This window comes from Trichomycterus rosablanca, chromosome 10, assembly GCF_030014385.1.
Source record: "Trichomycterus rosablanca isolate fTriRos1 chromosome 10, fTriRos1.hap1, whole genome shotgun sequence".
Classification (NCBI taxonomy): Eukaryota; Metazoa; Chordata; class Actinopteri; order Siluriformes; family Trichomycteridae; genus Trichomycterus; species Trichomycterus rosablanca.
In genome coordinates, this window is record NC_085997.1 from 36,445,502 (window position 1) to 36,473,247 (window position 27,746).

Sequence of the window (27,746 nt, forward strand, 5' to 3'; positions counted from 1 at the left end):
CAGGGGCAGGGGACTAGGGGTAAGCCGGACCAGGGGCAGAGGATCAGAAGCAAGCTGAACCAGGGGTAAGGAACCAGGGCCAAGCTGAAACAGGGACAAGCTGGACCAGGGGTAGGGGACCAGAGGCAAGCTAGACCAGGGGCAGGAAACCAGGGGCAGGAAACCAGGGGCAAGCTGCAGCCTAGTGGTTACAGTACTGGACTAGTAATCCGAAGGTTGCTGGTTGAAGCCCCACCACTGCCAGGCTGCTGTTGGGCCCTTGAGCAAGGCCCTAAACCCTCAATTGCTCAGACTGTATACTGTAACTGTACTGTAAGTCACTTTGAATAAAGGCGTCTGCTAAATGCCTTCAATATAAATGTAAATCTGGAGTTGCTGGTGTGGCACCGTCTGGCCTCTAGCTGTTTCAGCACCCACGCAGCCTTGAAATCCTTTTAAAAAGTAAATAAACGTCAGAACACGTTTGTACACCAGGATGAGAAATGAACACACAACCGGGAAAACACAGGAAAAGTCAAGATTTTTAATATCAATGCCTACAAGGGTTGTTTAAATCATAATAAAAAAAGATAAATTATATAATGCGCTAACGATGATGAAGGCTCGAGTGAAACATGCACGTTAAATCCAGCAGGCACTCGAGCGTCACAATCTTACTGTTCAACACAAGAGCCCATTACATTCTGTCTGATGCAACACTATCAACACTAAAGTCTCTACACTCGTGGATGAGACTGGTGTCATGAGCTTTACAGAAAACGTGCTCGAGACGGTGTGTGTGTGTGTGTGTGTGTGGAACTGAGAGTCAGCAGGGTGGAGATGAACATCAGTCCAGAGTTAATAATGAAATAAGGTAAGCTATAGTATATTAACGGTATGTATTTGTGGGTGTGCTGAGGAGCGGGTCCGGTTTTGTCCCATTTTTTTGGTTTCTTTAAACCCCTAAACCTCATCTGAGTGCTCAGTCTGGGTTCCATTCGTCTCTCCTAATGGAACTGAAGATCTCTCCTCCTCCGTTCGTGTTCTTCGTGCGTTTATTGCACCGACTGCTCGTTGGTCGTGCTGCCCGAATCCTGAGGCTTCATCACATCGGGAAGTTCGGGAGGATTCGAGAACGCCTCCACATGCAAAGGCTCGAATGCGTCGTCTGTGGGAAACAAACAACACACACACACACACACACACACAAAACAGAGAGAATACAAAGTATAAAAATGCAGCAATTTTAAAATCTTGGTTAAATAATATAAAACACACATGGAAAGAAGGTTCCAGAAAAGATCTCAAGACAAAGGCTGCATCCGAAATCGCATACATCGGGACAGGAAACCAGAGGCAATGGACCAGGGGCAAGCTAGGCCAGGGGCAGGGGACCAGGGGCAAGATGGACAAGGGGCAGGGGACCAGAAGCAAGCTAGACCAGGGGCAAGGGGACCAGGGGCAAGGGGACCAGGGGCAAGATAGACCAGGGGCAAGGGGACCAGGGAACCAGGGGCAAGTTGGACCAAGGGCAGGGGACCAGAAGCAAGCTGGACCAGGGGCAGGGGACCACGGGCAAGATAGACCAGGAGCAAGACCAGGGGCAAGGGGACCAGGGGCAAGATAGACCAGGGGCAAGGGGACCAGGGAACCAGGGGCAAGTTGGACCAGGGGCAGGGTACCAGAAGCAAGCTGGACCAGGGGCAGGGGACTAGGGGCAAGATAGACCAGGAGCAAGACCAGGGGCAAGCTAGACCAGGGGCAAGCTAGACCAGGGGCAAGCTAGACCAGGGGCAAGCTAGACCAGGGGCAGGTAACAAGGGGCAAGGAACCAGGGGCAAGGAACCAGGGGCAGGGAACAAGGGGCAAAGAACCAGGGGCAAGCTGGACCAGGGGCAGGGGACAAGGGGTAAGCCGGACCAGGGGCAGGGGATGGGGGGCCAGGGGCAAGCTGGACCAGGGGCAGGGGACAAGGGGTAAGCCGGACCAGGGGCAGGGGATGGGGGGCCAGGGGCAAGCTGTAGCCTAGTGGTTACAGTACTGGACTGGTAATCCGAAGCTTGCTGGTTGTAGCCCCACCACTGCCAGGCTGCTAAAAATGCAGCGATTTTAAAATCTTGGTTAAATAATATAAAACAAGAAGGTTCCAGAAAAGATCTCAACACAAAGGCTGCGTCCGAAATCGCATACTTAAACAGCACGCACTAGATTCGAGGCAGTGCGCACTGCTCGGTCGGTAAAGCAGTGCGCTCTTTCAGTACGCAAACCTGTCTGTGAGGAGTTTGGCATGTTATTTTCCAGTCTGCATGGGTACTCGGGGGTTTCTTCCTACCTTTTAAAAACATTTGGCGGAACATTGGCGGAAGGATCTAATTATCCTGCTCACAAATTATGTAAAATGAGCTTTTTTCGCTGCAATGAGATGCTGCTCCCACCTGGGGGTGATATGAAACAACACCACCCAAAATACACTGCCTGGCCAAAAAAAAAAAAGGTCACACACACTGTTATATTTGGTTGTAGCGCCTTTAGCTTTGATTACGGCACGCATTCGCTGAGGCATCGTTTCCACGAGCTTCTGCAACGTCACAACATTTATTTCTGTCCAGAGTTGCATTAATTTCTCCCCCAAGATCTTGTATTGATGATGGGAGATTTGGACCACTGTGCAAAGTCTTCTCCAGCACATCCCAAAGATTCTCAATGGGGTTCAGGTCTGGACTCTGCGGTGGCCAATCCATGTGTGAAAATGATGCCTCACGCTCCCTGAACCTCTTTCACAATCTGAGCCTGATGAATCCTGGCATTGTCATCTTGGAATATGCCCGTGCCATCAGGGAAGAAAAAATCCATCGATGGAATAACCTGGTGGTTCAGTATATTCAGGTGGTCAGCTGACCTCATTCTTTGGGCACATAACGTTGCTGAACCTAGACCCTGACCGACTGCAGCGACCCCAGATCATGGCACCGCCTCCACAGGCTTGTACGGTAGGCACTAGGCATGATGGGTGCATCACTTCAGCCGCCTCTCTTCTTACCCTGATGCGCCCATCGCTCTGGAACAGGGTAAATCTGGACTCATCAGACCACATGACCTTCTTCCATTGCTCCAGAGTCCAATCTTTATGCTCCCTAGCAAGTTGAAGCCGTTTTTGCCGGTTAGCCTCACTGACAAGTGGTTTTCTTAAGGCTACACAGCTGTTTAGTCCCAATCCCTTGAGTTCCCTTCACATTGTGCGTGTGGAAATGCTCTTACTGTCACTATTAAACATCCCTGAGTTCTACTGGAGTTTTTCTATGATTTGATTTCACCAAACGTTTAAGTGATCGCCGATCACCATCATTCAAGATTTGTTTCCGACCACATTCCTTCCTGGAAGATGATGCAAACCCCCCCCCGTTGGACAGTTCTTAACCCCATATTAGTAGTTTCAGCTTCTCCTTAGATGTTTTCTCTGCTTGATGCCAATAATTTTATCCTTCTGAAACAGATGAACATCTTTTCCACGACCACTGGACGTGTCTTTCCACATGGTTGTTTAACAAATGAGAAGCTACTCACTGCATCAGTTAGGGTTAAATAACTTGTTGCCAGCTGAAACAATCCCCCATGCAGTAATTATCCAATGGGAGGCTCTTACCTATTTGTGTAGTTAAATCCAGGTGGTGACCTTTTTTTTGGCCAGGCAGTGTATAAGCACTGAAAACTGCTTTTCTTGCGACCTCTAATTATTTATTCTTTTTGTGCGGCCTGGTGATAAATGACCCACGGACCGGTGGTTGGGGACCACTGTTCTAAATGCTGAAACCCAAAATGGGACAAATAAAAATAATATATACATTTTAAGGGACCAATTTAGAAGGCGGCAATTTTATTTTTTACTCCAATTCAATCTTAGACAACAGACTGGAAGAAAAAGTTTACAGGTCATGAATAAAAGCTTAAACACAATGTTGGTCAGCGCTGTATTAGGTAAAATTGTAAAAATAAGAGCTATTTGTGAGCACAGCTTTAATGGTGACGTACCACTAAGTCTGAAGGCGAGGCCGACTGTACCGGGAGCCTGCGGTCTGGCTGTCTGATTGGTGAAGCCACAGTCACCCAGTGTTTTCCCATCGTCTAGCAGCTGATCATCCTGAAACAAAACACACACCAGCTACAATTTAACTCACACTTAAACACCAAGCCCAGAAGTGAGATAGCAAGATATCATGCCTGCAACCAGGGCCGGCGCTAGGGGGGGGGCTGAGGGGGGCATTGCCCCCCCAAATTGTGTCTTTGCCCCCCCAAGCACAATGCAAGCAACGGCTATTTTTAAAATTATCTCTGAACCAATCACAAAAATGCATTTTGTTTTACAGTGTGAAGATATTTCCTTGCTTATTCCTGATTGGCTCTTTGAGTCATATAAAAATCGGCAGACTGCCCCAAACAGTTCAGTTCGGCAGTATATGTTCTGTTAGTGTGAGCGAGAGGCAGGTATACTGGTAAACACTTTTTTTTTACAGAATTAGTATTCTTTTGTTTTCTTTATATTTTAATTTCCCAATAATATAAATATTCTCACTCATTCCTATTTCCACGTTTGAATATTCTCAGTCTGTGTGTAGGTACATTTGTCAGCTTTGACTTAAATTTGTATTAAAGCCTTTCAAGAAATAGAGTTGTTCTATTAGTAATGGCAATTTAATTAAGGGGGCGTATTAAAATGAAATACAATTAGATAATCTTTTTTCTCCATTTACATAATCAACATGTATTTTTTAATCATTGGGTTTTAAGTTTAAGTTCGAAAACATGCATTTTTATTTCTTTACCTCATACATCACTTTAAGCCAGTATCAATAGCTTGGCTGTCATCATTCATGCACAAATCAAGCCTTGAATATATTTCTGGCTTCAAAAACATGACTATCAACATGCCCCCTCATTAGGTTTTACTGCCCCCCCAAGCAAAGCAGTCCAGAACCGGGGCTGCCTTACATCAATCCAAAAATTCAGTGGGGCTAAACAAACAGCTGACTAAATAAGCCTAAATAAGAAACAGCTGACCTTGTAAAGCCTCTGATCTTCAGGTGGTCTCTTCAGAATGCCCTCGACGATACGCTTCAGCTCATAAACCGTCGTGGACTCCTTGGCGTCGGTGAAGATGGTCGTCTTGTGACGCCGGATCATTAAAAACACGTCCTGGGGATAAAAAAAATTATAAATAATAAAACATTTGTGTGTTTGTCATTATATGGTCAAAATAAATGTGGACACACACCCCCCTTCCTGGCAGCTATAAGAGCCTCTAATCTTCTGGGAAGACTTTTTACAGGAACAAGCACTCATGGTCAGTGGGGTTGAGATCAGGGCTTTGTGAAGAGTACTGGAATTCCTTAACACCAGATTTGCTCAAGTGGAAAATAAGAGGGCCTATCACAAACTGTTCCTGTAAAGCTGGAAGCATGTTGTTTATTGTAGAGAATGGCTTTTATACACACATTAGGATGGATGTCCACATACAGTGGATTCAGAAAACATTCAGACCCCTTGACTTTTTGCACACTTTATTTTTACCATTAACCTACACTTAACCACTCAGAATTATAAGAAAAACACAAAAGTATACTTGCATACTTTCAAACTGCGGGTCTGTTTGCTTTAATCGTTCTTAAGATGTGACTGTAATTTAATTGGAGGCACCTGCTGTAATCTGAATAGTTTGGAGATACTTTGGAAAGGGACACCTGGGACTATAAGAGCCCACAATTACATTTTGTGTGGATCTCTGCGATCAAATTGTGGCGAGGCAGAAATTAGGGCATGGTACAACCTCAAACCTTCCTAGAATTGGCTGTAAATTGTGCATCTAGGCAGGAAGGACTTTGGTCAGGGAGGTAAGAAATAGAAACAACCCAACTGTCACTCTGAAAGAGCTTGATGGACAACCATCTCTGCAGTCTTCACAAATCAGGCCTTTATTACATTATGGCAAGAGAGAATGTAATAAAAGGAATATGCTGCTAAGCGGCATGTGAAAGCCTCTGGGAACATGTTCTGTTTTGTTGAGAAATAAAACAGTTTATTTGTCTGTTTATTAGGATTTTAACGTCATGTTTTACACTTTGGTTATATTCATGACAGGAACGGTAGTTACTCATTACACAAGGTTCATCAGTTCACAAGGTTATATCGAACAGTCATGGACAATTTAGTGTCTCCAGTTCACCTCAATTGCACGTCTTTGGACTGTGGGAGGAAACCGGAGCTCCCGGAGAAAACCCACGCAGACATGGGGAGAACATGCACACTCCACACAGAAAGGACCCGGACCGCTACCTGGGGATCGAACCCAAAACCTTCTTGCTGTGAGGTGACAGTGCTACCCACTTAGCCACCCTGCCGCCCAAATAAAAGACAGAAAGCACTACATCTGGTCAAAAGTAGGCACTGCAGATCACCCGGCTAAACCATCCTATGGTGTGCTTCTCAAGGACAAGGAGGCTAGTAAGAATCAAGGGTCGGATGAATGCAGCCAAATGTAGAAAACGTCTTAAAGAAAACCTCCCAACTCATGACTGGGGCAACTGTTTAACATGACATTGACCTGAAGCATACAGCCAAAACAACATTGAAGTTGCTTTGGGGCAATTCTTTGCATTTCCCTCCCAATTTTTCCTCCCAATCTAGTCGTATCCGATCACCCGTTTGCATTACGCTTCCTCTCTACTGATGCTGATCCCCACTGCTGATTGAGGAGAGCGAGACTGACACACGGCCCCTCCGACACGTGCGCAGTAGCCGACTACATCTCGTCACCTGCACAAGGCAAGTTCATATGCGGATCAGCTTTGTGTACGGAGAGCCACACACTGATCAGCGGATTATTCCTCGACTCTGTGCAGGCGCCATCAACCAGCCAGCAGAGGTCATAATCGCATCAGTTATGAGGTCCCTATACGGCTCCCCACCCTGTATGAACAACAGCCAATCGTTGTTCATGTAGCCCCCCAGCCCAGACGGACATGTGTGGAAAGACCTGAAGATGACAGTTTACAGACGCTCCACCAGTCTAACCAAGCTTAAGAGGATCTGCCATGAAAAATGGGATAAACTGCACAAATCCACATGCAGCTGCAATTACTAATAAAGAACACAAATTCAAGGGGTCTAAGAACATTCTAAATTCACTGTAAATGTCTGAGGGATGGAAAAAAAAAAAACACTAATGTTGTTGTATTTTGTCATTTGTTGTGTCTTAATACCCTCTTCTTATGAATGTTTATGCTTTTAAATAGATAATAGATTGTTTTTCGTATTTATTAGGACTAAAAAATACATTACGCGTATAAATTTAGACTGGACCATATTACATGACCTATAATGAATAATAAAGTGTACTTTATATAATAAACCTCCTGACTTAATGTGGTGGATGGAAACTTGACCACTCTTAGCTTGATGCTAAAACAGCTCCTGCAGTGCGGTCATTTCATTTTCAAGACACAAAACGAGATAACAAAAATACAAAACAACACAAAATAAACTAAATATAGTTCTAGTGAAACATGTCAGATGTTGGAACACGTTCTGATGAGAAAAAGAAACCAAAACTAAACAGCTTTGTAGCAGAACATCTGCTGCTAAAGCTTTTAGCCTGTGAGCTAAGCGTATATGTGAGCTGTATCCCAAATACGTTTAAAGTACTTGCAAATTGCACTAAGTAGGCTGCAAACAAGCCCACTGTAGTGCACCTATATAGTGAGTAAGGACGCTATTTGGGACAAAGCCTATGCAGTAATATGCAGAAACGGCTATTCTTACGCGTGAGACAACATTATACAAGAGATTCTCCTGAAAAACGTACACAAAAGTCTAATCGCGAGAAATAAAGCATTTAAATGTCAATGTTGACGTTTTAAAAATGAATACGCATTCTTTCATTGACGTTTACTCACCATGTCTAAAGTTGTGTTGCACCATTCACCGCCCCACTCCTCCGTTATCCCACAATGCACTGCGCGCAAATCGCGTCATTTGCGCCCAGCCGGGTGGTTACGACATTCTGTTGTCCAAACAATCTTCCATCATTAGTTTCCTCTTCTGCGCGATCAGGGTCGCTGTGGGTACCTGGACACACTGGGTGCTAATCCTCAACAGGGCAACACACATTCACATCCAGGGGTGATTTAGAGTGGCCAATCCACCTACAGGCATGTCTTCGACAATAGATGAAACATGACAACTACTCAGAGACAAAACAACCTAAAAGTTTAGTTAGTTTGTTTATTAGGATATTAACGTCATGTTGTTGGTTACATTCATGACAGGAACGGTAGTTACTCGTTACACAAGATTCATCAGTTCACAAGTTTATATCGGACACAGTCATGGACAATTTTGTATCTCCAATTCACCTCACTTGCACGTCTTTGGACTGTGGGAGGAAACCGGAGCACCCGGAGGAAACCCACACAGGCACACATGCAAACTCCACACAGAAAAGGACCCGGACCGCCCCACCTGGGATCAAACCCGGGACCTTCTTGCTGTCAGGCGACAGTGCTACCCACTCTAAACGTACGATATGAAGCGGGTTTCCAGGACCCGCACTACCAGCTGCGCCTCCTTATTGCAGCAATACCAGCCTCCTCTTTTCTCCGATTTCCACTAGATTTTGGAACACAACTGCAGAGATTCACCTCCCTTCAGCCACAAGAGTTTTTCAAATCAAGGTTTATTTGTCACATACATAGTCATACACAGTACAACTGGCAGTGAAATGCTTTTGTGACTGCTCGAACACATTAGTAATTACAAAATAGACAAAAATATATATGTAAAATTCAAAAAGTTAGAACATTTTTAATTGAAATTGAAAATACAAAATGAACAAAATATAATAAAAAAATAGAAGCAATTTAAAATGAATTAAGTGTGCAAGAAGTGAACATAATACTGAACATATTGTGCAACACAATGCTATGAGAGTTGTGATTATTATATACAAATACATTATACATATACACTGATCAGCCATAACATTAAAACCACCTCCTTGTTTCTACACTCACTGTTCATTTTATCAGCTCCACTTACCATATAGAAGCACTTTGTAGTTCTACAATTACTGACTGTAGTCCATCTGTTTCTCTACATGCTTTGTTAGCCTGCTTTCACCCTGTTCTTCAATGGTCAGGACCACCACAGAACCACCACAGAGCAGATATTATTTAGGTGGTGGATCATTCTCAGCACTGCAGTGACAATGACATGGTGGTGGTGTGTTAGTGTGTGTTGTGCTGGTATGAGTGGATCAGCCACAGCAGCACTGCTGGAGTTTTTAAACACCTCACTGTCACTGCTGGACTGAGAATAGTCCACCAACCAAAAATATCCAGCCAACAGCGCCCCGTGGGCAGCATCCTGTGACCACTGATGAAGGTCTAGAAGATGACCGACTCAAACAGCAGCAATAGATGAGCGATCGTCTCTGACTTTACATCTACAAGGTGGACCAACTAGGTAGGAGTGTCTAATAGAGTGGACAGTGAGTGGACACGGTATTTAAAAACTCCAGCAGCGCTGCTGTGTCTGATCCACTCATACCAGCACAACACACACTAACACACCACCACCATGTCAGTGTCACTGCAGTGCTGAGAATGATCCGCCACCTAAATAATACCTGCTCTGTGGGGGTGCTGATCATTGAAGAACAGGGTGAAAGCAGGCTAAAAAGGTATGTAGAGAAATAAATGGACTACAGTCAGTAATTGTAGAACTACAAAGTGCTTCGATGAGATTTGGCTGGGACAATCAAGAACATTCTCTCACTGACAAACCACCCTTTTCCTTGCACTGACTCTACATCTCATACTACACACATATGTATATATTTATATATAGTGTAGATTGTGTTTTTTATACACCGATCAGGCATAACATTATGACATAATATTGTGTTGGTCCCCCTTTTGCTGCCAAAACAGCCCTGCAACTGTGATGCTCTGTGTATTCTGACACCTTTCTATCACAACCAGCATGAACTTCTTCAGCAGTTTGAGCTACAGCAGCTCGTCTGTTGGATCGGACCACACGAACCAGCCTTCCCTCACCATGTGCATCAGTGAGCCTTGGCCGCCCATGACCCGGTCGCCGGTTTACCACTGTTTCTTTCCTTGGACCACTTTTGACACACTTTTTGGACACACTCCACAAGAGCTGCAGTTTTGGAGATGCTCTGACCCCTCGTCAAACTCGATCAAATCCTCAGGCTCGCCCATTTTTCCTGCTTCTAACATCAACTTTGAGGATCAAATGTTCACCTGCTGCCTAATATAATATATCCCCCCCCCCCCCCCCACTAACAGGTGCCGTGATAAAGAGATAATCAGTGTTATTCACTTCACCTGATAGTGGTCATAATGTTATGCCTCGTCGGCTTATAGTTGTATTTGTCATACTGCTGTATAATAGTAAATGCATTTAATAGACAATATTTTATTCTCTATTTTTTTGTATCTCTATTTACTGTACGTACACTGTACTAGAGTTCGTGTGCACTCAGGAGAAGGTTTTCTTTAAACATGTATTAAAATATTTGGCTGCATTAATCTGACCCTTCTCATTCTTATATTAATTGTTATCTGCATCCCTGTCTCCACCACTGAGAAGTTTCATTGTTTGTTTATTAGAATTTTAATGCCATGTTTTACACTTTGGTTCCATTCATGACAGGACAGGAAGTTACTGGTTACATATTATTTATCAGTTCAAGTTTAATATCAAACACAGTCATGGCAAATTCTGTATCCTATTCACCTCACTTGCATGTCTTTAGACTGTGGGATGAAAACGGAGCTCCCGGAGGAAACCCAAGCAGACACGGGGAGAACGTGCAAACTCTACACAGAAAGGACCCGGACTGATCCATCTGTGAATCGAACCCAGGACCTTTACAAGCTCATTAGCAAACTCCAAGTGGGGAGACTGCAGACATAGTTCGTCCAACTATCGTCGATTTTTGATGCCCTTTTAGCGTGCCGTTTGGTTCCTTCTTACCCCCAGAACCAAGGCCCTTCCTGCCCTGGATGCTAAATGTACCTGGACGGCCAACATGCGCGTTGGTTAAGAGAAAAATCTGTGCGTAAAAATGTGGGTTAATTGTAAATCTGGCAACAACCCCTCCGGGCTCTGCTTACGTCATCAGCTGTTTTGGCGCGTGGGAGAGAGTTTTGAATCTTGTTAGCGGCGCGAGCGGAGAGGAACCGGTGAGTTTAACCGTTATAACGGTGTTAGTTCATAATAAACTCATTAACTCTCATTTATAACGTTATTAATATTCGTATATGATCATTTACTCTGTAAATAATGTCATATAGACGGTTTACTGGTGTGAGGACACGGTGTAGGGTGTCAGTAACGTACTTTGTTGACAGCAGCTGTGTGTGTGTGTGTGCGCGTTTATACATATTTGTGTGTGTGTGTGTGTGTGTGTGTGTGTGTGTGTGTGTGTTTACGTTTACATATTGGTGTGTGTGTGTGTGTTTACATATTGGTGTGTGTGTGTGTGTGTGTGTGTGTGTGTGTGTGTGTGTGTGTGTTTATACATATTGGTGTGTATGTGTGTGTGTGTGTGTGTGTGTGTATGTGTTTGTTTATACATATTGGTGTGTGTGTGTGTGTGTTTACATATTGGTGTGTGTGTGTGTGTGTGTTTATACATATTGGTGTGTGTGTGTGTGTGTGTGTGTGTATGTGTTTGTTTATACATATTGGTGTGTGTGTGTGTGTGTGTGTGTGTTTGTTTATACATATTGGTGTGTGTGTGTGTGTGTGTGTGTGTGTGTTTGTTTATACATATTGGTGTGTGTGTGTGTATGTGTGTGTGTTTACATATTGGTGTGTGTGTGTGTGTGTGTGTTTGTTTATACATATTGGTGTGTGTGTGTGTGTTTGTTTATACATATTGGTGTGTGTGTGTGTGTGTGTGTTTACATATTGGTGTGTGTGTGTGTGTTTATACATATTGGTGTGTATGTGTGTGTGTGTGTATGTGTTTGTTTATACATATGTGTGTGTGTGTGTGTGTGTGTGTGTGTGTTTACATATTGGTGTGTGTGTGATAGCTGATAGGGCCAGTGATAGCTCAATGGTTAAGGTACTGGACTAGTAAACAGAAGGTTGCCGGTTCAAGCCCCGCCACCACCAAGTTGCCACTGTTGGGTCCCTGAGCAAGGCCCTTAACCCTCAATTGCTCATTGTGTTCCACTCACTGTGTAAGTCGCTTTGGATAAAAAAGCGTCTGCTAAATGCTGAAAATGTAAATGTAAATGTGTGTGTTTATACATATTGGTGTGTATGTGTGTGTGTGTGTATGTGTTGGTAGTGTATGTGTACATATTAGTAGTGTTAGTAGGTGTGAATGGGAGTGTGTGTTAGTGTACATTTGTTTGTTCATATTGGTGTGTGTGTGTGTGTGTGTGTGTAGGTAGTGTATGTGTATGTGTACATATTAGTTACATATGTTTGTGTGTGTTAGTGTACATTTGTGTGTTTATACATATTGGTGTGTGTGTGTATGAGTAAGTGTTAGTGTATGTGTACATATTAGTGTGAGTTAGTAGGTGTAGATGGGAGTGTGTGTTAGTGTACATTTATGTGTTTATACATGTTGGTGTGTGTTCATGTATGTGTTGGTATGAGTAAGTGTTAGTGTGTGTGTACATATTAGTGTGAGTTAGTAGGTGTGGGTGGGAGTGTGTGTTAGTGTACATGTTTGAACGTGTATATTGGTGTACTTGTGTGTTTGTGTACACGAATGATTTGTACATATGAGTGTTTGTGTGTGTGTTTATGATTGCCTGTTAGTGTACATAGTTGAATTTGTACATATTTGTATCTGTGTGTGTATGTGTAGTGTTTGTGTGTATCTCTCTGTGTGTGTATGTGTAGTGTTTGTGTGTATCTCTCTGTGTGTGTATGTGTAGTGTTTGTGTGTATCTCTCTGTGTGTGTGTGTGTATGTTTGATTGTTAGTGTACAAAGATGAATTTGTACATATTTGTGTGTATGTGTAGTGTTTGTGTGTGTATGTGTAGTGTTTGTGTGTATGTGTAGTGTTTGTGTGTATCTGTGTGTGTATGTGTAGTGTTTGTGTGTATCTGTGTGTGTATGTGTAGTGTTTGTGTGTATCTGTGTGTGTATGTGTAGTGTTTGTGTGTATCTGTGTGTGTATGTGTAGTGTTTGTGTGTATCTGTGTGTGTGTGTGTATGTTTGTGATTGTGTTAGTGTACATAGGTGAATTTGTACGTGTGTATGTGTAGTGTACGTGTGTATGTGTAGTGTGTGTGTTTGTAATTGTGTGTTAGTGTACATAGGTGAATCTGTACATCTTGGTGAGTGTGTGTGTAGTGTTTGTATGTATCTGTGTGTGTGTGTATGTTTGTGATTGTGTTAGTGTACATAGGTGAATTTGTACGTGTGTATGTGTAGTGTACGTGTGTATGTGTAGTGTGTGTGTTTGTAATTGTGTGTTAGTGTACATAGGTGAATCTGTACATCTTGGTGAGTGTGTTTGTGTGTATCTGTGTGTGTGTGTGTATGTTTGTGATTGTGTTAGTGTACATAGGTGAATTTGTACGTGTGTATGTGTAGTGTACGTGTGTATGTGTAGTGTGTGTGTTTGTAATTGTGTGTTCGTGTACATAGGTGAATCTGTACATCTTGGTGTGTGTATGTGTAGTGTTTGTGTGTATCTGTGTGTGTATGTGTAGTGTTTGTGTGTATCTGTGTGTGTGTGTGTATGTTTGTGATTGTGTTAGTGTACATAGGTGAATTTGTACGTGTGTATGTGTAGTGTACGTGTGTATGTGTAGTGTGTGTGTTTGTAATTGTGTGTTCGTGTACATAGGTGAATCTGTACATCTTGGTGAGTGTGTGTGTAGTGTTTGTATGTATCTGTGTGTGTGTGTGTGTGTGTGTGTATGTTTGTGATTGTGTTAGTGTACATAGGTGAATTTGTACGTGTGTATGTGTAGTGTGTGTGTGTGCTTGTAATTGGTGAATCTGTACATCTTGGTGAGTGTGTGTGTAGTGTTTGTATGTGTGTGTGTGTGTGTTTGTAATTGTGTGTTAGTGTACATAGCTGAATCTGTACATCTTGGTGAGTGTGTGTGTAGTGTTTGTATGTATGTATCTGTGTGTGTGTGTGTGTGTGTGTGTGTGTTTGTAATTGTGTGTTAGTGTACATAGCTGAATCTGTACATCTTGGTGAGTGTGTGTGTGTGTAGTGTTTGTATGTATGTATCTGTGTGTGTGTGTGTGTGTGTGTGTGTGTTTGTAATTGTGTGTTAGTGTACATAGCTGAATCTGTACATCTTGGTGAGTGTGTGTGTGTAGTGTTTGTATGTATCTGTGTGTGATTGTGTGTAATGTTAGTCGTGTTCCTAGAATACCGAGCTTTGGATTCATCTATAACAAAACTGAACCAATTAGAAGACACGGTTTGTGGTTGAAATAAATACTCAACCCGTGTAAAAATGACTATAAAATGTTAAAATGAAGATCAGCATCGAACATCAGGAGCTTACAGCACTTCATGGAACGTTGTGAACTGTGACACCATTGTATGGAACCAAAAGTTAAAAAAAGTAAGAATCTGGAACAAGGACGCAGTGTTCTTTTTTTTTATAATTTTACGTAGTTCTTGTGGTTCCACAAACTCACACAGGATCTGGACCAAAGGTCTCCTTGGCTGGGAGAAGGATTGAGCTTACGTTTTCAAGTGTTTCAGTCCCGTCAGCTGTGTTTGATGTCTGAGAGGCAACGGTGCATTTTGTGCTATTCTTGTGTTTCCTCTAAGTTTTATTTCACTTGTTTGCATTAGTAGTTTTGCACAGTGTTTAAGCTATTAAATTATAAAAAAAAAAAAATTGTTTTTTATTGAAATGACACAAAATGTTGTAGTGTCTAAATGTAAGCAACCAACAATGTGCTGTATTTTATTGTCAGGGGTAAATTTGACCCCTTTCCTCCCAATCGAATCGTTTCCAATTCCCGATTGATTGTTTTAAGGTGCAAATATGCATAGCAGCAGTCATTGGATATACAGTTGTAAATTAAACTTCATAATACAATGCACAACTGTATATCCAATGACTGCTGCTATGCATATTTGCACCTTAAAACAACTTAAACAACTTAAAAGTTACTTAAAATAACTTAAAATGCTGCTATATTCTTAAACATTGCACATTTTTTCTGCACCTTAAACAATTGCTGCTATGTGCCTTTTTTACTACCTTAGTTTACTTTTATTTCTATTTTTACTCATTGGTTATAAAAGTTTTCATAGTTTAGGTTTATATTTAAAAAGTTTTTATACTAAGTTTTTTATTGTGTTAGTTTAATTTTAGTTTTTATGTGTAATACTTTGACGTTTGGAGGATGAACAAAGTAAGAATTTCATTGTACAGTGTAACTGCTGGTTTTTCTGTGCACATGACAATAAAACTCTTGAATCTTGAATCTACTTTCCAACCCGGTGCTGACAGGGGAGAGCCATGGACTAGTAGGTGCAGTTACTGGCCTTTTTTTTCACCTGTTAGTGGTGGACACTTGTGTAAAGTGCCTTGACCAAACAGAAGGAGTTGCAATTGTAAAGGCAATGGGCAGTGGTAGCACAGTGGTTAAGGTACAGGACTAGTAATCAGAAGGTTGCTGGTTCGAGCCCCGCATCAACCAGGTTGCCACTGTTGGGCCCTTGAGCAAGGCCCTTAACCCTTAATTGCTTATGATGTATACTGTCTCAATTGTAAGTCGCTTTGAATAAATTAAAATGTAAATGCAGTGAGAAAACCCCCCCCTTCAGGCACAGCCAGTTGTGATAATCAGCACCAGTGAGATTTGAACTCGAGCTTTTGCCCCAGCAACATCATTTAATTAATCTAAACATAAAAAATACTTATATATTATGTTCACTTCCCTGCTAGTGCACAGTACATAAAATAGAACACAAAGGTGCTTTTTATTTAGATAATGGTCTATAAATCACAACTTGTTTCATTTCAGATCTTGCGTCCATGTCTGTGGTTGGGGAAACCAAAACAGTGGGCACTCCCCTTCCTCTTCCTGTCCACTTCTCCCACGCCGAGCAGTCCTTCTCTCTGAAGAAGAGGCGTCTCCCGTTCTCGTCCTCCTCGCACTCCTCGTCTCACTCTCCTCCACGGCTGCTGTCCCGTTCCCTTCCTCCTCGACCGCAGTCTAAAGGCTGCCCACCTCTGAGCCGCGTCTTTTCACACCGCCGTTCCCCTTGGACGCCGCTGTCACAGGCGCTGATCGAAAGCCCACCGCCGAATTCCATCTATGACCCCGATAAGCCGGAGTCCTTCTTCAGCCAGTGCTTCACCAACCTTGGGCTCATCGGGCGGGGCTCCTTTGGAGAAGTGTTCAAGGTGAGCATTTCATCAGCTGCTTTTAAGATAATCTCATATCTGTGTTTAAACGTTGTGTCATGTGTGAGGTCCATATATACTATATGGCCAAAAGTATGTGAACCCCTCCTCAAATATTAAGTTTAGGTGTTTTAGCTAGTCTGGCATGCTCGTGGTCAGGTGTTCACAAACGTTCGGCCGTACGGTTTGGTCATGAATCGGTAAGAGAAATCAGATGTACAGTGTATCACAAAAGTGAGTACACCCCTCACATTTCTGCAGATATTTAAGTATATCTTTTCATGGGACAACACTGACAAAATGACACTTTGACACAATGAAAAGTAGTCTGTGTGCAGCTTATATAACAGTGTAAATTTATTCTTCCCTCAAAATAACTCAATATACAGCCATTAATGTCTAAACCACCGGCAACAAAAGTGAGTACACCCCTAAGAGACTACACCCCTAAATGTCCAAATTGAGCACTGCTTGTCATTTTCCCTCCAAAATGTCATGTGATTTGTTAGTGTTACTACATCTCAGGTGTGCATAGGGAGCAGGTGTGTTCAATTTAGTAGTACAGCTCTCACACTCTCTCATACTGGTCATTGAAAGTTCCAACATGGCACCTCATGGCAAAGAACTCTCTGAGGATCCTAAAAGACGAATTGTTGCGCTACATGAAGATGGCCAAGGCTACAAGAAGATTGCCAACACCCTGAAACTGGGCTGCAGCACAGTGGTTAAGATCATCCAGCGTTTTAAAAGAGCAGGGTCCACTCAGAACAGACCTCGAGTTGGTCGTCCAAAGAAGCTGAGTGCACGTGCTCAGCGTCACATCCAACTGCTGTCTTTGAAAGATAGGCGCAGGAGTGCTGTCAGCATTGCTGCAGAGATTGAAAAGGTGGGGGGTCAGCCTGTCAGTGCTCAGACCATACGCCGCACACTACATCAAATTGGTCTGCATGGCTGTCACCCCAGAAGGAAGCCTCTTCTGAAGTCTCTACACAAGAAAGCCCGCAAACAGTTTGCTGAAGACATGTCAACAAAGGACATGGATTACTGGAACCATGTCCTATGGTCTGATGAGACCAAGATTAATTTGTTTGGTTCAGATGGTCTCAAGCATGTGTGGCGGCAATCAGGTGAGGAGTACAAAGATAAGTGTGTCATGCCTACAGTCAAGCATGGTGGTGGGAATGCCATGGTCTGGGGCTGCATGAGTGCAGCAGGTGTTGGGGAGTTACATTTTATTGAGGGACACATGAACTCCAATATGTACTGTGAAATACTGAAGCAGAGCATGATCCCCTCCCTCCGGAAACTGGGTCGCAGGGCAGTGTTCCAGCATGATAATGACCCCAAACACACCTCTAAGACGACCACTGCTTTATTGAAGAGGCTGAGGGTAAAGGTGATGGACTGGCCAAGCATGTCTCCAGACCTAAACCCAATAGAACATCTTTGGGGCATCCTCAAGCGGAAGGTGGAGGAGCGCAAAGTCTCGAATATCCGCCAGCTCCGTGATGTCGTCATGGAGGAGTGGAAAAGCATTCCAGTGGCAACCTGTGAAGCTCTGGTAAACTCAATGCCCAGGAGAGTTAAGGCAGTTCTGGGAAATAATGATGGCCACACAAAATATTGACACTTCAGGAACTTTCACTAAGGGGTGTACTCACTTTTGTTGCCGGTGGTTTAGACATTAATGGCTGTATATTGAGTTATTTTGAGGGAAGAATAAATTTACACTGTTATATAAGCTGCACACAGACTACTTTTCATTGTGTCAAAGTGTCATTTTGTCAGTGTTGTCCCATGAAAAGATATACTTAAATATCTGCAGAAATGTGAGGGGTGTACTCACTTTTGTGATACACTGTAAGTACTCCCTTGTTTCTTGTTCCCCGCTCCAGGTGCGTAGTCTCCTGGATGGGCGCGTGTACGCCGTGAAGCGTTCGGTTCAGCGTTTCCGTGGCGATGCAGAGCGAGCACGCTGCGTCCGCGAGCCTCTGAATCACGAGCGTCTGCACCCTCACCCCTACGTACTGGGCTTCTGCGCCGCGTGGGAGGAGGCCGAGCGGCTCTACATCCAGACAGAGCTGTGCTGCACGAGCCTGCTGCTGCACGCCGAGAGCCAGCCAGCTGCTCTAGGTGGAACACTGCTTACTTCCACACCTCACTTATTTACTCAATTCACTGGTAGAACAATGGTTCTCAACATCTGGTCCTACAGTACCTCATTCCTGCGCAGGTGGTTGTTTATTTAAAGATAAAATGCCTTATTTTAAATTGTTAGGTGGTTGTTGGGTGTGGTGTAAAATGCAAAGGTCCAGGGTTGTGGAGCAGCAGTCTTACACTCTAGTTCTGACCTGGTTGGAGGTTGAACAGACCTAATTTTTCATGTCTGAGGATTGAGGAAGTGCTGGAGGTTGCTGCTGCTGCTTCAAGTGCTCCTGCACGAGCAGCAGAGGAATACAGAGGGCATAGTGGTCCTCCATATATGTGTTAGGACTGTTTTTAAGAATTCACTGCTGGTCGGTGTAAAGAAGCAGCTCCACACACGTTAGAAACTCTCTTTAGCCAACAAGGATGTTGTGAAGGCAGCAGAGGTCACCCTAGGCATTGGCATGGGTGGCAGAGGAATACAGAGGGCATAGTGTGGTCCTCCATATGTGTTAGGACCAAGGAGGTTTTGCAGGCAGCAGGGTCGCCCTAGGAAACAATGTATAGGATTTGGATATATCCAAATTGGGTCAATGTAATATGAAAGAATGCAAGTTGCCAATTCCAAAATATAAAGTATTATAATGTTCAATCTTCCTATAATTCCCTCTGTATATCTATATATCATTGTGATTTTCATGTTTTACCACTGCTTTATTCTGGTCAGGGTTGCGGTGCATCTAGCTAATTGAATGAACTAATCCATATCAGACATTTATATATGAAATGATACATTATTATTATTATAATTATTATTGTTAATATATTTGCTGGTTTCTTTAGGTGAGCAGTGTGCGTGGGATTACCTGTGCGACCTTTTGTCTGCTCTGAGCCACCTGCATTCGCGAGGCTTCGCCCACCTCGACCTCAAACCAGCCAACGTGTTCCTCACTCGCTCCGGTCGCCTGAAACTCGGGGACTTCGGCCTGCTCCTCGAACTGGACCGAGGAACCGTTGGGGAACAGGGAACGGACAGGGTGAAGAGGGTGAACAGCGAGGCACAGGAGGGAGACCCGCGCTATATGGCTCCCGAACTGCTCAGGGGAGAATATGGAGCTGCAGCAGACATCTTCAGGTCTCTTGTCAATTGAAATATTATAATTATTAGTTCATTTTAGTAATGATATTGTTAAAGCGTGTTCAAAAAGTGAAACAAACTACAATTGAAAGGAAAGAAGCACCTTGAAATGGACAATTTAGAATAGTGTGAGTTAGTGTAGTGATGGAGAACAAAGGTAAATAAAGGTCCTGGTATGGAAAAGGCATTGCTTTATTGGCTGCGTGTACTGTATATCAATGCATTGTCCTGGTTTGGTTGCTTAATCTGATAAAGGGCATCGACGGGTCCTGAGATTTTTTCTTCAGACTTATACTGTAGCATCCAGTCCATTATTCATGATCAGCAGCTGACAGGATCATTACTTCTCTTTAAAAATCAGCTACTTGATACAGATAGGGTGAAAAGCATGTGCTGTTATCAGATCTGGTATTCCAGTGCAGTTCAACAGCTTGAGGTAGAATTTAATTTTTTTAAACTTACAAGATTGTGTTTGCCCTCGCAAGCATAGCATCACAAAGTGTCAGCCGTTTAGCACAGGATTCTGCCATGTTTTTATTTTTAATCAGTAAACATCATGGTGAAGGAAAGGGCTTTTGTCTAGACAAGAAGGAGGAATGCAAAAACACACCAATCTAGAACTGTGTTTTGATTTGACCACTTTTTTTTCTTCCCTCGCTAGCTTGGGGGTGTCCATTCTGGAGCTGGCGTGCAACATGGAGGTTCCTAAAGGAGGGGAGGGCTGGCAGCAGCTCAGAAGAGGCTGCTTACCCTCAGAGTTCACAAATGGTACCTACATCTCTCCATTCAAAGTATAATGACTTTAATTAAACAAGCTTTATTTTCCGGTGAGCATTTGGGCTGATTGACAGGTTTCCATCATGCTAGCGTCTGAGCTAAGGCTGGGCGATTTTTACGATTAATTCGGTTAATTCGAACGAACGTTTTCACCCGATGTTAGAAATGTGACAATCGCGATTGTTTACATACTTTATATTTTAATTAAAATACCAACACGTCATGAGGCAGAAACTGAGCAGACGCTCGCGGAATATAAATCAGGGAAAGTTTCATATCAAAAAGGCAAAAACAGTGTACGAAACCAGCGAAAACTAAAACAGTAAACGGAAAACAACAAGAGTCATACACGGTAACGGTTAGATTCAGTAATAAGAACCGCAAACACGATCGGCAAAACGAGACACACGAACGGAAGAGTTTAATTAAGATTCACTGAATCGAACACAGCCGAACTGAATCAAAACTCCAGAGCCGATGAGCGCGATCAGGATCGGCTGACCGGGGACATGTGATAGTCACGTGACAGTCCGTGGGAGCATGGGAATTGTAGTCCATATTGTTAGACGCAGATCTTAAGACCTCCCAGTCACAAGAGGACAAAATCAAAGCTGAGCTGAGTGCTTACTTGATGACCCCCCCCCCCCCCCCCCCCCAGTGTAGATACTGATACAGACTCACTCAGTGGTTGAAACAGTAAACAGGCTCGTGTTCCTTTTAAGAAACCTGTAAAGAACTTATATGGTTTTGCACTTTTCTTAATGTAAGGAGGTTTTGCTGCACATTATTTAAAGTGAGTTGTTTGTGAGTTATTCTTATAAAGGATATAGCTAATTAAGATTCCTATTTTGTTTTAATTATTGTTAATTATTGTTATATAGTTATTGTTATAAAGTTTGAGTTCCTTTTCATTATCGGTGGTGCTGTTACTATTTTTGCACTTCTGCAGTCTTTTAAATTAAAATGTAAAAAAAAAAAAAAATTTAAGTCTTTTTTCAATTGCATTATACAAGAACAAATCGTAATCGACAATCGGTAATAATTTAGGAATAATCGCCCAGCCCTAGTCTGAGCTACTGTTTTAAAATAAACTGTGATTGTACTATGCCAGTAAAATATTCAGCTTTCCAATAATTGCCGTGGTAGCTCAGGAGTTAAGGTACTGGACTAGTAATTAGAAGGTTTCCGGTTCAAGCTCCATCACTGCTAAGTTGCCACTGTTGATTCCCTGAGCAAAGCCCTTAACCTTAACCCCTAGTTGCTCAAGTGTTCAGTCATAATTGTAAGTAGCTTTGGATAAAAGCTTCTGCTAAATAATGTAAATGTTAATAAATAACCCTTTGTTCAGACTAGCAGACGACAAGTCACTGATATTGCTTCTGGTTTGTCTAGGTTAAGTACGGAAAAAGCTGCTGCTGTTGTCACTTAGCGGCAGATACTGACCCTAAAAAGTATACGGTCTATAGTATGACGATGTATAATGTTTATGTATCATATTTAAAATGCATTTTAAATCAAAAGTAATATTAATGTCCAAATAAAACCCAAAAGTGCTCTGGAATTGGCACTAGAGCACTTCAGCAACTCCTACTGTTCGGTCAAGGCACCACTGCACGTGGTGGAGGGATAGAGACATTGCGTGTCCCTCCATATGTGATAGGATTTCTGTATGAACCCCCACAGGCTGGTGTGAAATCGTGATTGCTGGCTTTATACGCATCTGTGTTCAAATGCCAGTGGTGCCACCAGGCCTGGCTGGCACTTAGCAGATACAGCTGGACCGATACGGATTCATTTCCTTGCCACTGCAACAGTGACTCCTAGTGTCTGGTTGTTTTGCCGTACAGGAGCTGAACTGACGTCAGACACCGACACGTATAAATGTGCTATACATGTTGGTTGCCTGTCACTTTGTCGATGTAGTGCTGAAGTGAAATGCTTAAACCTTAACAGATGTTGATGTACGTATGTGTCTGTGTATTAAAGCACTTTCTCCAGAGCTTCAGCGAGTCCTGAGGTTGATGTTAGCTCCAGCACCCAGAGACAGAGCTACAGTAGAGCAGCTTCTGTCTCTGCCCTCTGTCCAAAAACACAGGTGGAGACGCCAACTCTTCCTTCACCTCAGAGAGAGCTGGCTGTCTGTACTTGGCGTCGGCCAGGTAAACCAGTCCTCTGTCTGTCTGTCTGTGTGTGGTGTGAATTTATGTGAATTTAAACTGTGATAAATGCACACATGGCCAAAAGTATGTAGACACCTCTCCTAATTATTGAGCACACATGTACAGCCACGTCCATCCACATCCAGCTGTATAAATCTAATTACATCAAAGTCAAAGTGAACTTTATTGTCATTCAGACTATACAGCTAGGAGTGCACAGCTGAACGAGACTGCGTTTCTCAAGCTCCAATGTGCAGAATATGAAAAAAGGAGCATATACAAGACAAAATATATATTAAGTTTAAAAAAAGATATACATTAAGTAAAAAAATATATATATTGCACAGACATTGTAGACAGACATAAAATACACGTTAAATAAAGTAAAAAATATTTACACACTAAGTACGAAATATTGCACATAATGACATTTATTTATTTATTTATTTATTTTTTTACCCCTTTTTCTCCCCTTTTAGCGCATCCAATTGTTCAATTAGCATCGTGCTTCCTCTCTGTCTATGCCGAACCCTGCCCTGACAGAGGTGATTGAAGCTAACCCGTATCCCCTCCGAAACACGAGCAGCAGCCAGATGCATCTTTGCCACCCACACATCGACGAGTTTGGCGCCACCTAGCGTTGCATGCGGAGAGACACACCCTAAGGGCACCCTCTCCCATCTCTGTGTAAGCGCCTCCAATCAGCCGGCAGAGAACGCATTCGCATTCTGACAGAGAGAGACCCACATCCGGTTCCTTGTCCCACCCCCCACATGAGCAACCGGCCAATCGTTGCTCATATAGCCACTCGGCTTCGAACCGGTAAAGCAAGGCTGGATTCGATACCACGCTCTCAGAATCCAGCCCTGGTTGCAGCGCGTTTCTTTTTACCGCTGCGCCACCTGAGCGGCCTCATAATGACATTTATGTCTTATATGACATAATGTCTTTATATGAACTAATTTGTATGCTTTTAACTTTGGGGCATTAGTTTGAGGAAGGCCCTTTCCTGTTTCAGTATGATTGTGCCCTTGTGCTCAAAGCAAGCTCCATAAAGACATGTTTTGACCAGAATTCCAGTGGCCTGCAAACAGCCCTGAGATGAATTGGGGACCTTCTCATCAAGCATCATTGAGCTGACCTTACAAATGGGCACACATTCCCACAGACAATAAATCCTAGTGTAAGGCCTCATGTTCAGGTGTTCATACACAGTTGTACCATCGTTGTCATGTATCATCACATATAGATACGACTGTACATTTTTCTTTCACTGTGTTACATGTGCTGCCTTGTTTTTTCAGTCTGTCCTGTCTGCAGTCTGGACCTTTCTCTCCTTCTTGAACATTCCCTTCGTTCCCCGTTACACCCCCCCCGCACTTGGCACCGGCACCCCTCCCAGGGAGCTGTGTGAGATGGATGGTGACCTCAGTTTCCTGCAGCACAGTAGCATTCTGTCCGATTCGGCCAGTGATGACCCGGTGTTTCTGCAAGCACCACTGGGTCTGGAAAACTCACCTACATTTACACACAGGTAGCACGAACAAACGTACCTTTTTTATTATATAGATATACTCTATACAGTGGGGCCAAAAAGTATTTAGTCAGCCACTGATTGTGCAGGTTCTCCTACTTAGAAAGATGAGAGAGGTCTGTAATTTTCATCATAGCTACACTTCAACTATGAGAGACAAAATGAGAATCCAGGAAATCACATTGTAGGATTTTTAAAGAATTTATTTGTAAATTATGGTGGAAAATAAGTATTTGGTCAATAACAAAAGTTCAACTCAATACTTTGTAACATAACCTTTGTTGGCAATGACAGAGGTCAGAATCAGAATCAGAATCGGGCTTTATTGGCCAAGTATGCTCACACATACAAGGAATTTGCTTTTGGTTACACAGATGCTTGCAGTGCACGAAAAATACAATACAGACAATCTTATTCACACAGCTCACTCTCTCTAACACACACATTCATACCTGTAAACATAGAAAACATTGTAAACATTTAGCATGTGCAATTTACATTGTAATTTTAAAAAGGTGCAGTTTTGTGCAATATAAAAACTATAGAAAATATAAAAATATATAAATATGAAATGCAAGTAAAGGTGAAAATCCTGTGTATGCCATTACATAAATGAAATAGGTAGTTTTTGATGTGCAAGTGTCCCGAGTATTAACAGTACAGTAGTGTTCAATTGTTCATGAGCGTAATGGAGTTTGGATAAAAGCTTCTCTGTAGCCTGGTCGTTGGGGTCTTCATGTGGCTGAAGCGTCGGCCTGATGGAAGGCACCGAAACAGGTGATGACCAGGGTGAGACGGGTCAGTGATGATTTTCTCTGCACGCTTCCTGGTTCTGGAGGCATGCAGGTCCAGCAGTGTGGGCAGCTTTACACCGATGGTCCTCTCTGCAGACTTGATGATGCGCTGCAGTCTCTTGGTGTCATGTTTTGTGACAGCGCTGCCCCACACTGTGATGGATGTGGTGACGATGGACTCTATGATGGCTGTGTAGAACTGCACCATCAGCTCTTGGGGTAGGTTGAACTTCCTCAGCTGGTACAGAAAGTACATCCTCTGTTGAGCCCTCTTGATGATGGAGTTGATGTTGCTGTCCCACTTCAGGTCCTTGGAGATCGTTGTGCCCAGGAACTTGTAGGACTCCACAGCCATCACAGTCCTGTCTAGGATGGTGAGTGCTGGCAGGGTTGGGGGTCTCCTCCTGAAGTCCACGGTCATCTCCACTGTTTTTGCTGTGTTCAGCTCCAGATTGTTCTGACTGCTCCAGAGGACAACCTGATCAACCACCCGTCTATAAGCAGACTCATTACTGTCACTGATGAGACCAATGACTGTAGTGTCATCTGCAAACTTCAGGATTTTAACAGAGGAGTCCATGGAGGTACAGTCATTTGTGTACAGCGAGAAGAGCAGTGGGGAGAGTACACAACCCTGTGGGGCACCTGTGCTGATGGTGAAACGTTTCCTGTAAGTCTTCACCAGGTTTGCACACACTGTAGCTGGTATTTTGGCCCATTCCTCCATGCAGATCTCCTCTAGAGCAGTGATGTTTTGGGGCTGTCGCTGGGCAACACGGACTCCACAAATTTTCTATGGGGTTGAGGTCTGGAGACTGGCTAGGCCACTCCAGGACCTTGAAATGCTTTTTACGGAGCCACTCCTTCGTTGCCCGAGCGGTGTGTTTGGGATCATTGTCATGCTGGAAGACCCAGCCACGTTCCATCTTCAATGCTCTCACTGATGGAAGGAGGTTTTGGCTTAAAATCTCACGATACATGGCCCCGTTCATTCTTCCCTTAACACGGATCAGTCGTCCTGTCCCCTTTGCAGAAAAACAGCCCCAAAGCATGATGTTTCCACCCCCATGCTTCACAGTAGGTATGGTGTTCTTGGGTTTTTCTTCTTCCTCCAAACACGACGAGTTGAGTTTTTACCAAAAAGTTCCATTTTGGTTTCATCTGACCACATGATATTCTCCCAATCCTCTTCTGGATCATCCATATGCTCTCTGGCAAACTTCAGACGGGCCTGGACATGTACTGGCTTAAGCAGGGGGACACGCCTGGCACTGCAGGATTTGAGTCCCTCTCGGCGTAGTGTGTTACTGATGGTAGCCTTTGTTACTTTGGTCCCAGCTCTCTGCAGGTCATTCATCAGGTCCCTCCGTGTAGTTCTGGGATTTTTGCTCACCGTTCTCATGATCATTTTGACCCCACGGGATGAGATCTTGCGTGGGGCCCCAGATCGAGGGAGATTATCAATGGTCTTGTACGTCTTCCATTTTCTTACAATTGCTCCCACAGTTGATTTATTCACACCAACCTGCTTGCCTATTGTAGATTCACTCTTCCCAGCCTGGTGCAGGTCTACAATTTTCTTCCTGGTGTCCTTCGACAGCTCTTTGGTCTTGGCCATGGTTGAGTTTGGAGTCTGACTGTTCGAGGCTGTGGACAGGTGTCTTTTATACAGATAACGAGGTCAAACAGGTGCCATTAATACAGGTAACGAGTGGAGGACAGAAGAGCTTCTTAAAGAAGAAGTTACAGGTCTGTGAGAGCCAGAAATCTTGCTTGTTTGTTATTGACCAAATACTTATTTTCCACCATAATTTACAAATAAATTCTTTAAAAATCCTACAATGTGATTTCCTGGATTTTTTTTCCTGATTTTGTCTCTCATAGTTGAAGTGTAGCTATGATGAAAATTACAGACCTCTCTCATCTTTCTAAGTAGGAGAACCTGCACAATCAGTGGCTGACTAAATACTTTTTGGCCCCACTGTATATACACAATGACCCACAGTAACCCTGCTCAGGATGAAGTGGCTAAAATACAGTAGTAAGATGTTCATGGCACTCTTTTTATCTCCACAGAATCCAGGCTAGATTATCAGTGGGAAGCACTTCCACGCCGCTCCCGAACTACAACCAGAGTCCAACTCGCACCCCTACACATACACACAGCCACATACACACTCCGTCACACACTAACACACACTCGCCCCGGCTCAGCCCTATTCCCCTGGGCTCTCCGAAACACTGCGAACGAGGCCTCGAGCCAAAGAACCTGCTCACGCTCTTCGACGATGCCTCGTTAGAGAGTGAACCGTGACGTCTGGCATGTTTATTACTTTATATAACGTGAAACTACTGGGTAAACAAAAGACTGTTGGGTTCAGTGGTTTAGTTTCTTTGAACATTCAGAAAAATGTTGTAAAGACTATGGTTTTTTTTTTTTTGGTTTTTTTTACATTTTACTTTGTGTAGATGGGATTTGCTCCGCATTTTAAAAAGAATTCGGTGTTCATATATTGAATTTGGGTTTTGTATGGTATGTCTGAATGACGCATCACAGTGCATGTCTGTAGATGTGTGCGAGCTTTTTATGTGTGTAAACGCTTGCATGTATTGCTTTTAAATGCACTCTGTTGACCACAGTACAAATTTGCACTGTTTTTTATTATTTGTAATCGATTGTCAGTCCTGCCATGCAGACTGCTCCTGTTTAATTACCGTAGGAGCTGCTTCTCATGGGATCTAAAGCTGTAACCCAATAATTAATATAGAACATTT

At 43.2% G+C, this 27,746-nt stretch overlaps 2 protein-coding genes across 3 annotated transcripts; one reads left to right on the forward strand and one right to left on the reverse strand.

The window, feature by feature from the left end:
* Positions 1-509: 509 nt before the first annotated feature.
* Positions 510-7,975, reverse strand: LOC134321495 (elongin-B-like). Its single transcript, XM_063003271.1, has 4 exons — positions 7,926-7,975; positions 5,035-5,169; positions 4,009-4,117; positions 510-1,147 (listed from the first exon to the last, which is right to left on the reverse strand). Exons 1-4 carry the CDS (start codon positions 7,926-7,928, stop codon positions 1,035-1,037), a joined length of 360 nt encoding a protein of 119 aa, XP_062859341.1. The 5' UTR covers positions 7,929-7,975; the 3' UTR covers positions 510-1,034.
* A 3,226-nt stretch (positions 7,976-11,201) lies between these two features.
* Positions 11,202-27,617, forward strand: pkmyt1 (protein kinase, membrane associated tyrosine/threonine 1). Of its 2 annotated transcripts, none has more exons than XM_063003270.1 (8): positions 11,202-11,240; positions 16,042-16,424; positions 18,320-18,557; positions 19,413-19,704; positions 20,369-20,475; positions 22,471-22,643; positions 23,948-24,177; positions 27,048-27,617. In XM_063003270.1, exons 2-8 carry the CDS (start codon positions 16,053-16,055, stop codon positions 27,283-27,285), a joined length of 1,650 nt encoding a protein of 549 aa, XP_062859340.1. In that variant the 5' UTR covers positions 11,202-11,240; positions 16,042-16,052; the 3' UTR covers positions 27,286-27,617. The 2 variants fall into 2 exon arrangements, with proteins under 2 accessions (XP_062859340.1, XP_062859339.1); XM_063003269.1 differs by lacking the exon at positions 11,202-11,240 and adding an exon at positions 14,532-14,621.
* The last annotated feature ends 129 nt before the right edge of the window (positions 27,618-27,746 follow it).

Excerpts from the sequence above, each read along its gene's own strand:
- pkmyt1 (XM_063003269.1), top strand. The coding sequence starts at position 14,600 with ATGGAACCAAAAGTTAAAAAAA. Across the intron at positions 14,622-16,041 it reads GGAACCAAAAGTTAAAAAAA|ATCTTGCGTCCATGTCTGTG; the intron begins GTAAGAATCTGG and ends GTTTCATTTCAG. Across the intron at positions 22,644-23,947 it reads CTGTACTTGGCGTCGGCCAG|TCTGTCCTGTCTGCAGTCTG; the intron begins GTAAACCAGTCC and ends TTGTTTTTTCAG.
- LOC134321495 (XM_063003271.1), bottom strand. Across the intron at positions 4,118-5,034 it reads AAGATCAGAGGCTTTACAAG|GATGATCAGCTGCTAGACGA; the intron begins GTCAGCTGTTTC and ends GTTTTGTTTCAG. Across the intron at positions 1,148-4,008 it reads CCTCGCCTTCAGACTTAGTG|ACGACGCATTCGAGCCTTTG; the intron begins GTACGTCACCAT and ends TGTTTCCCACAG.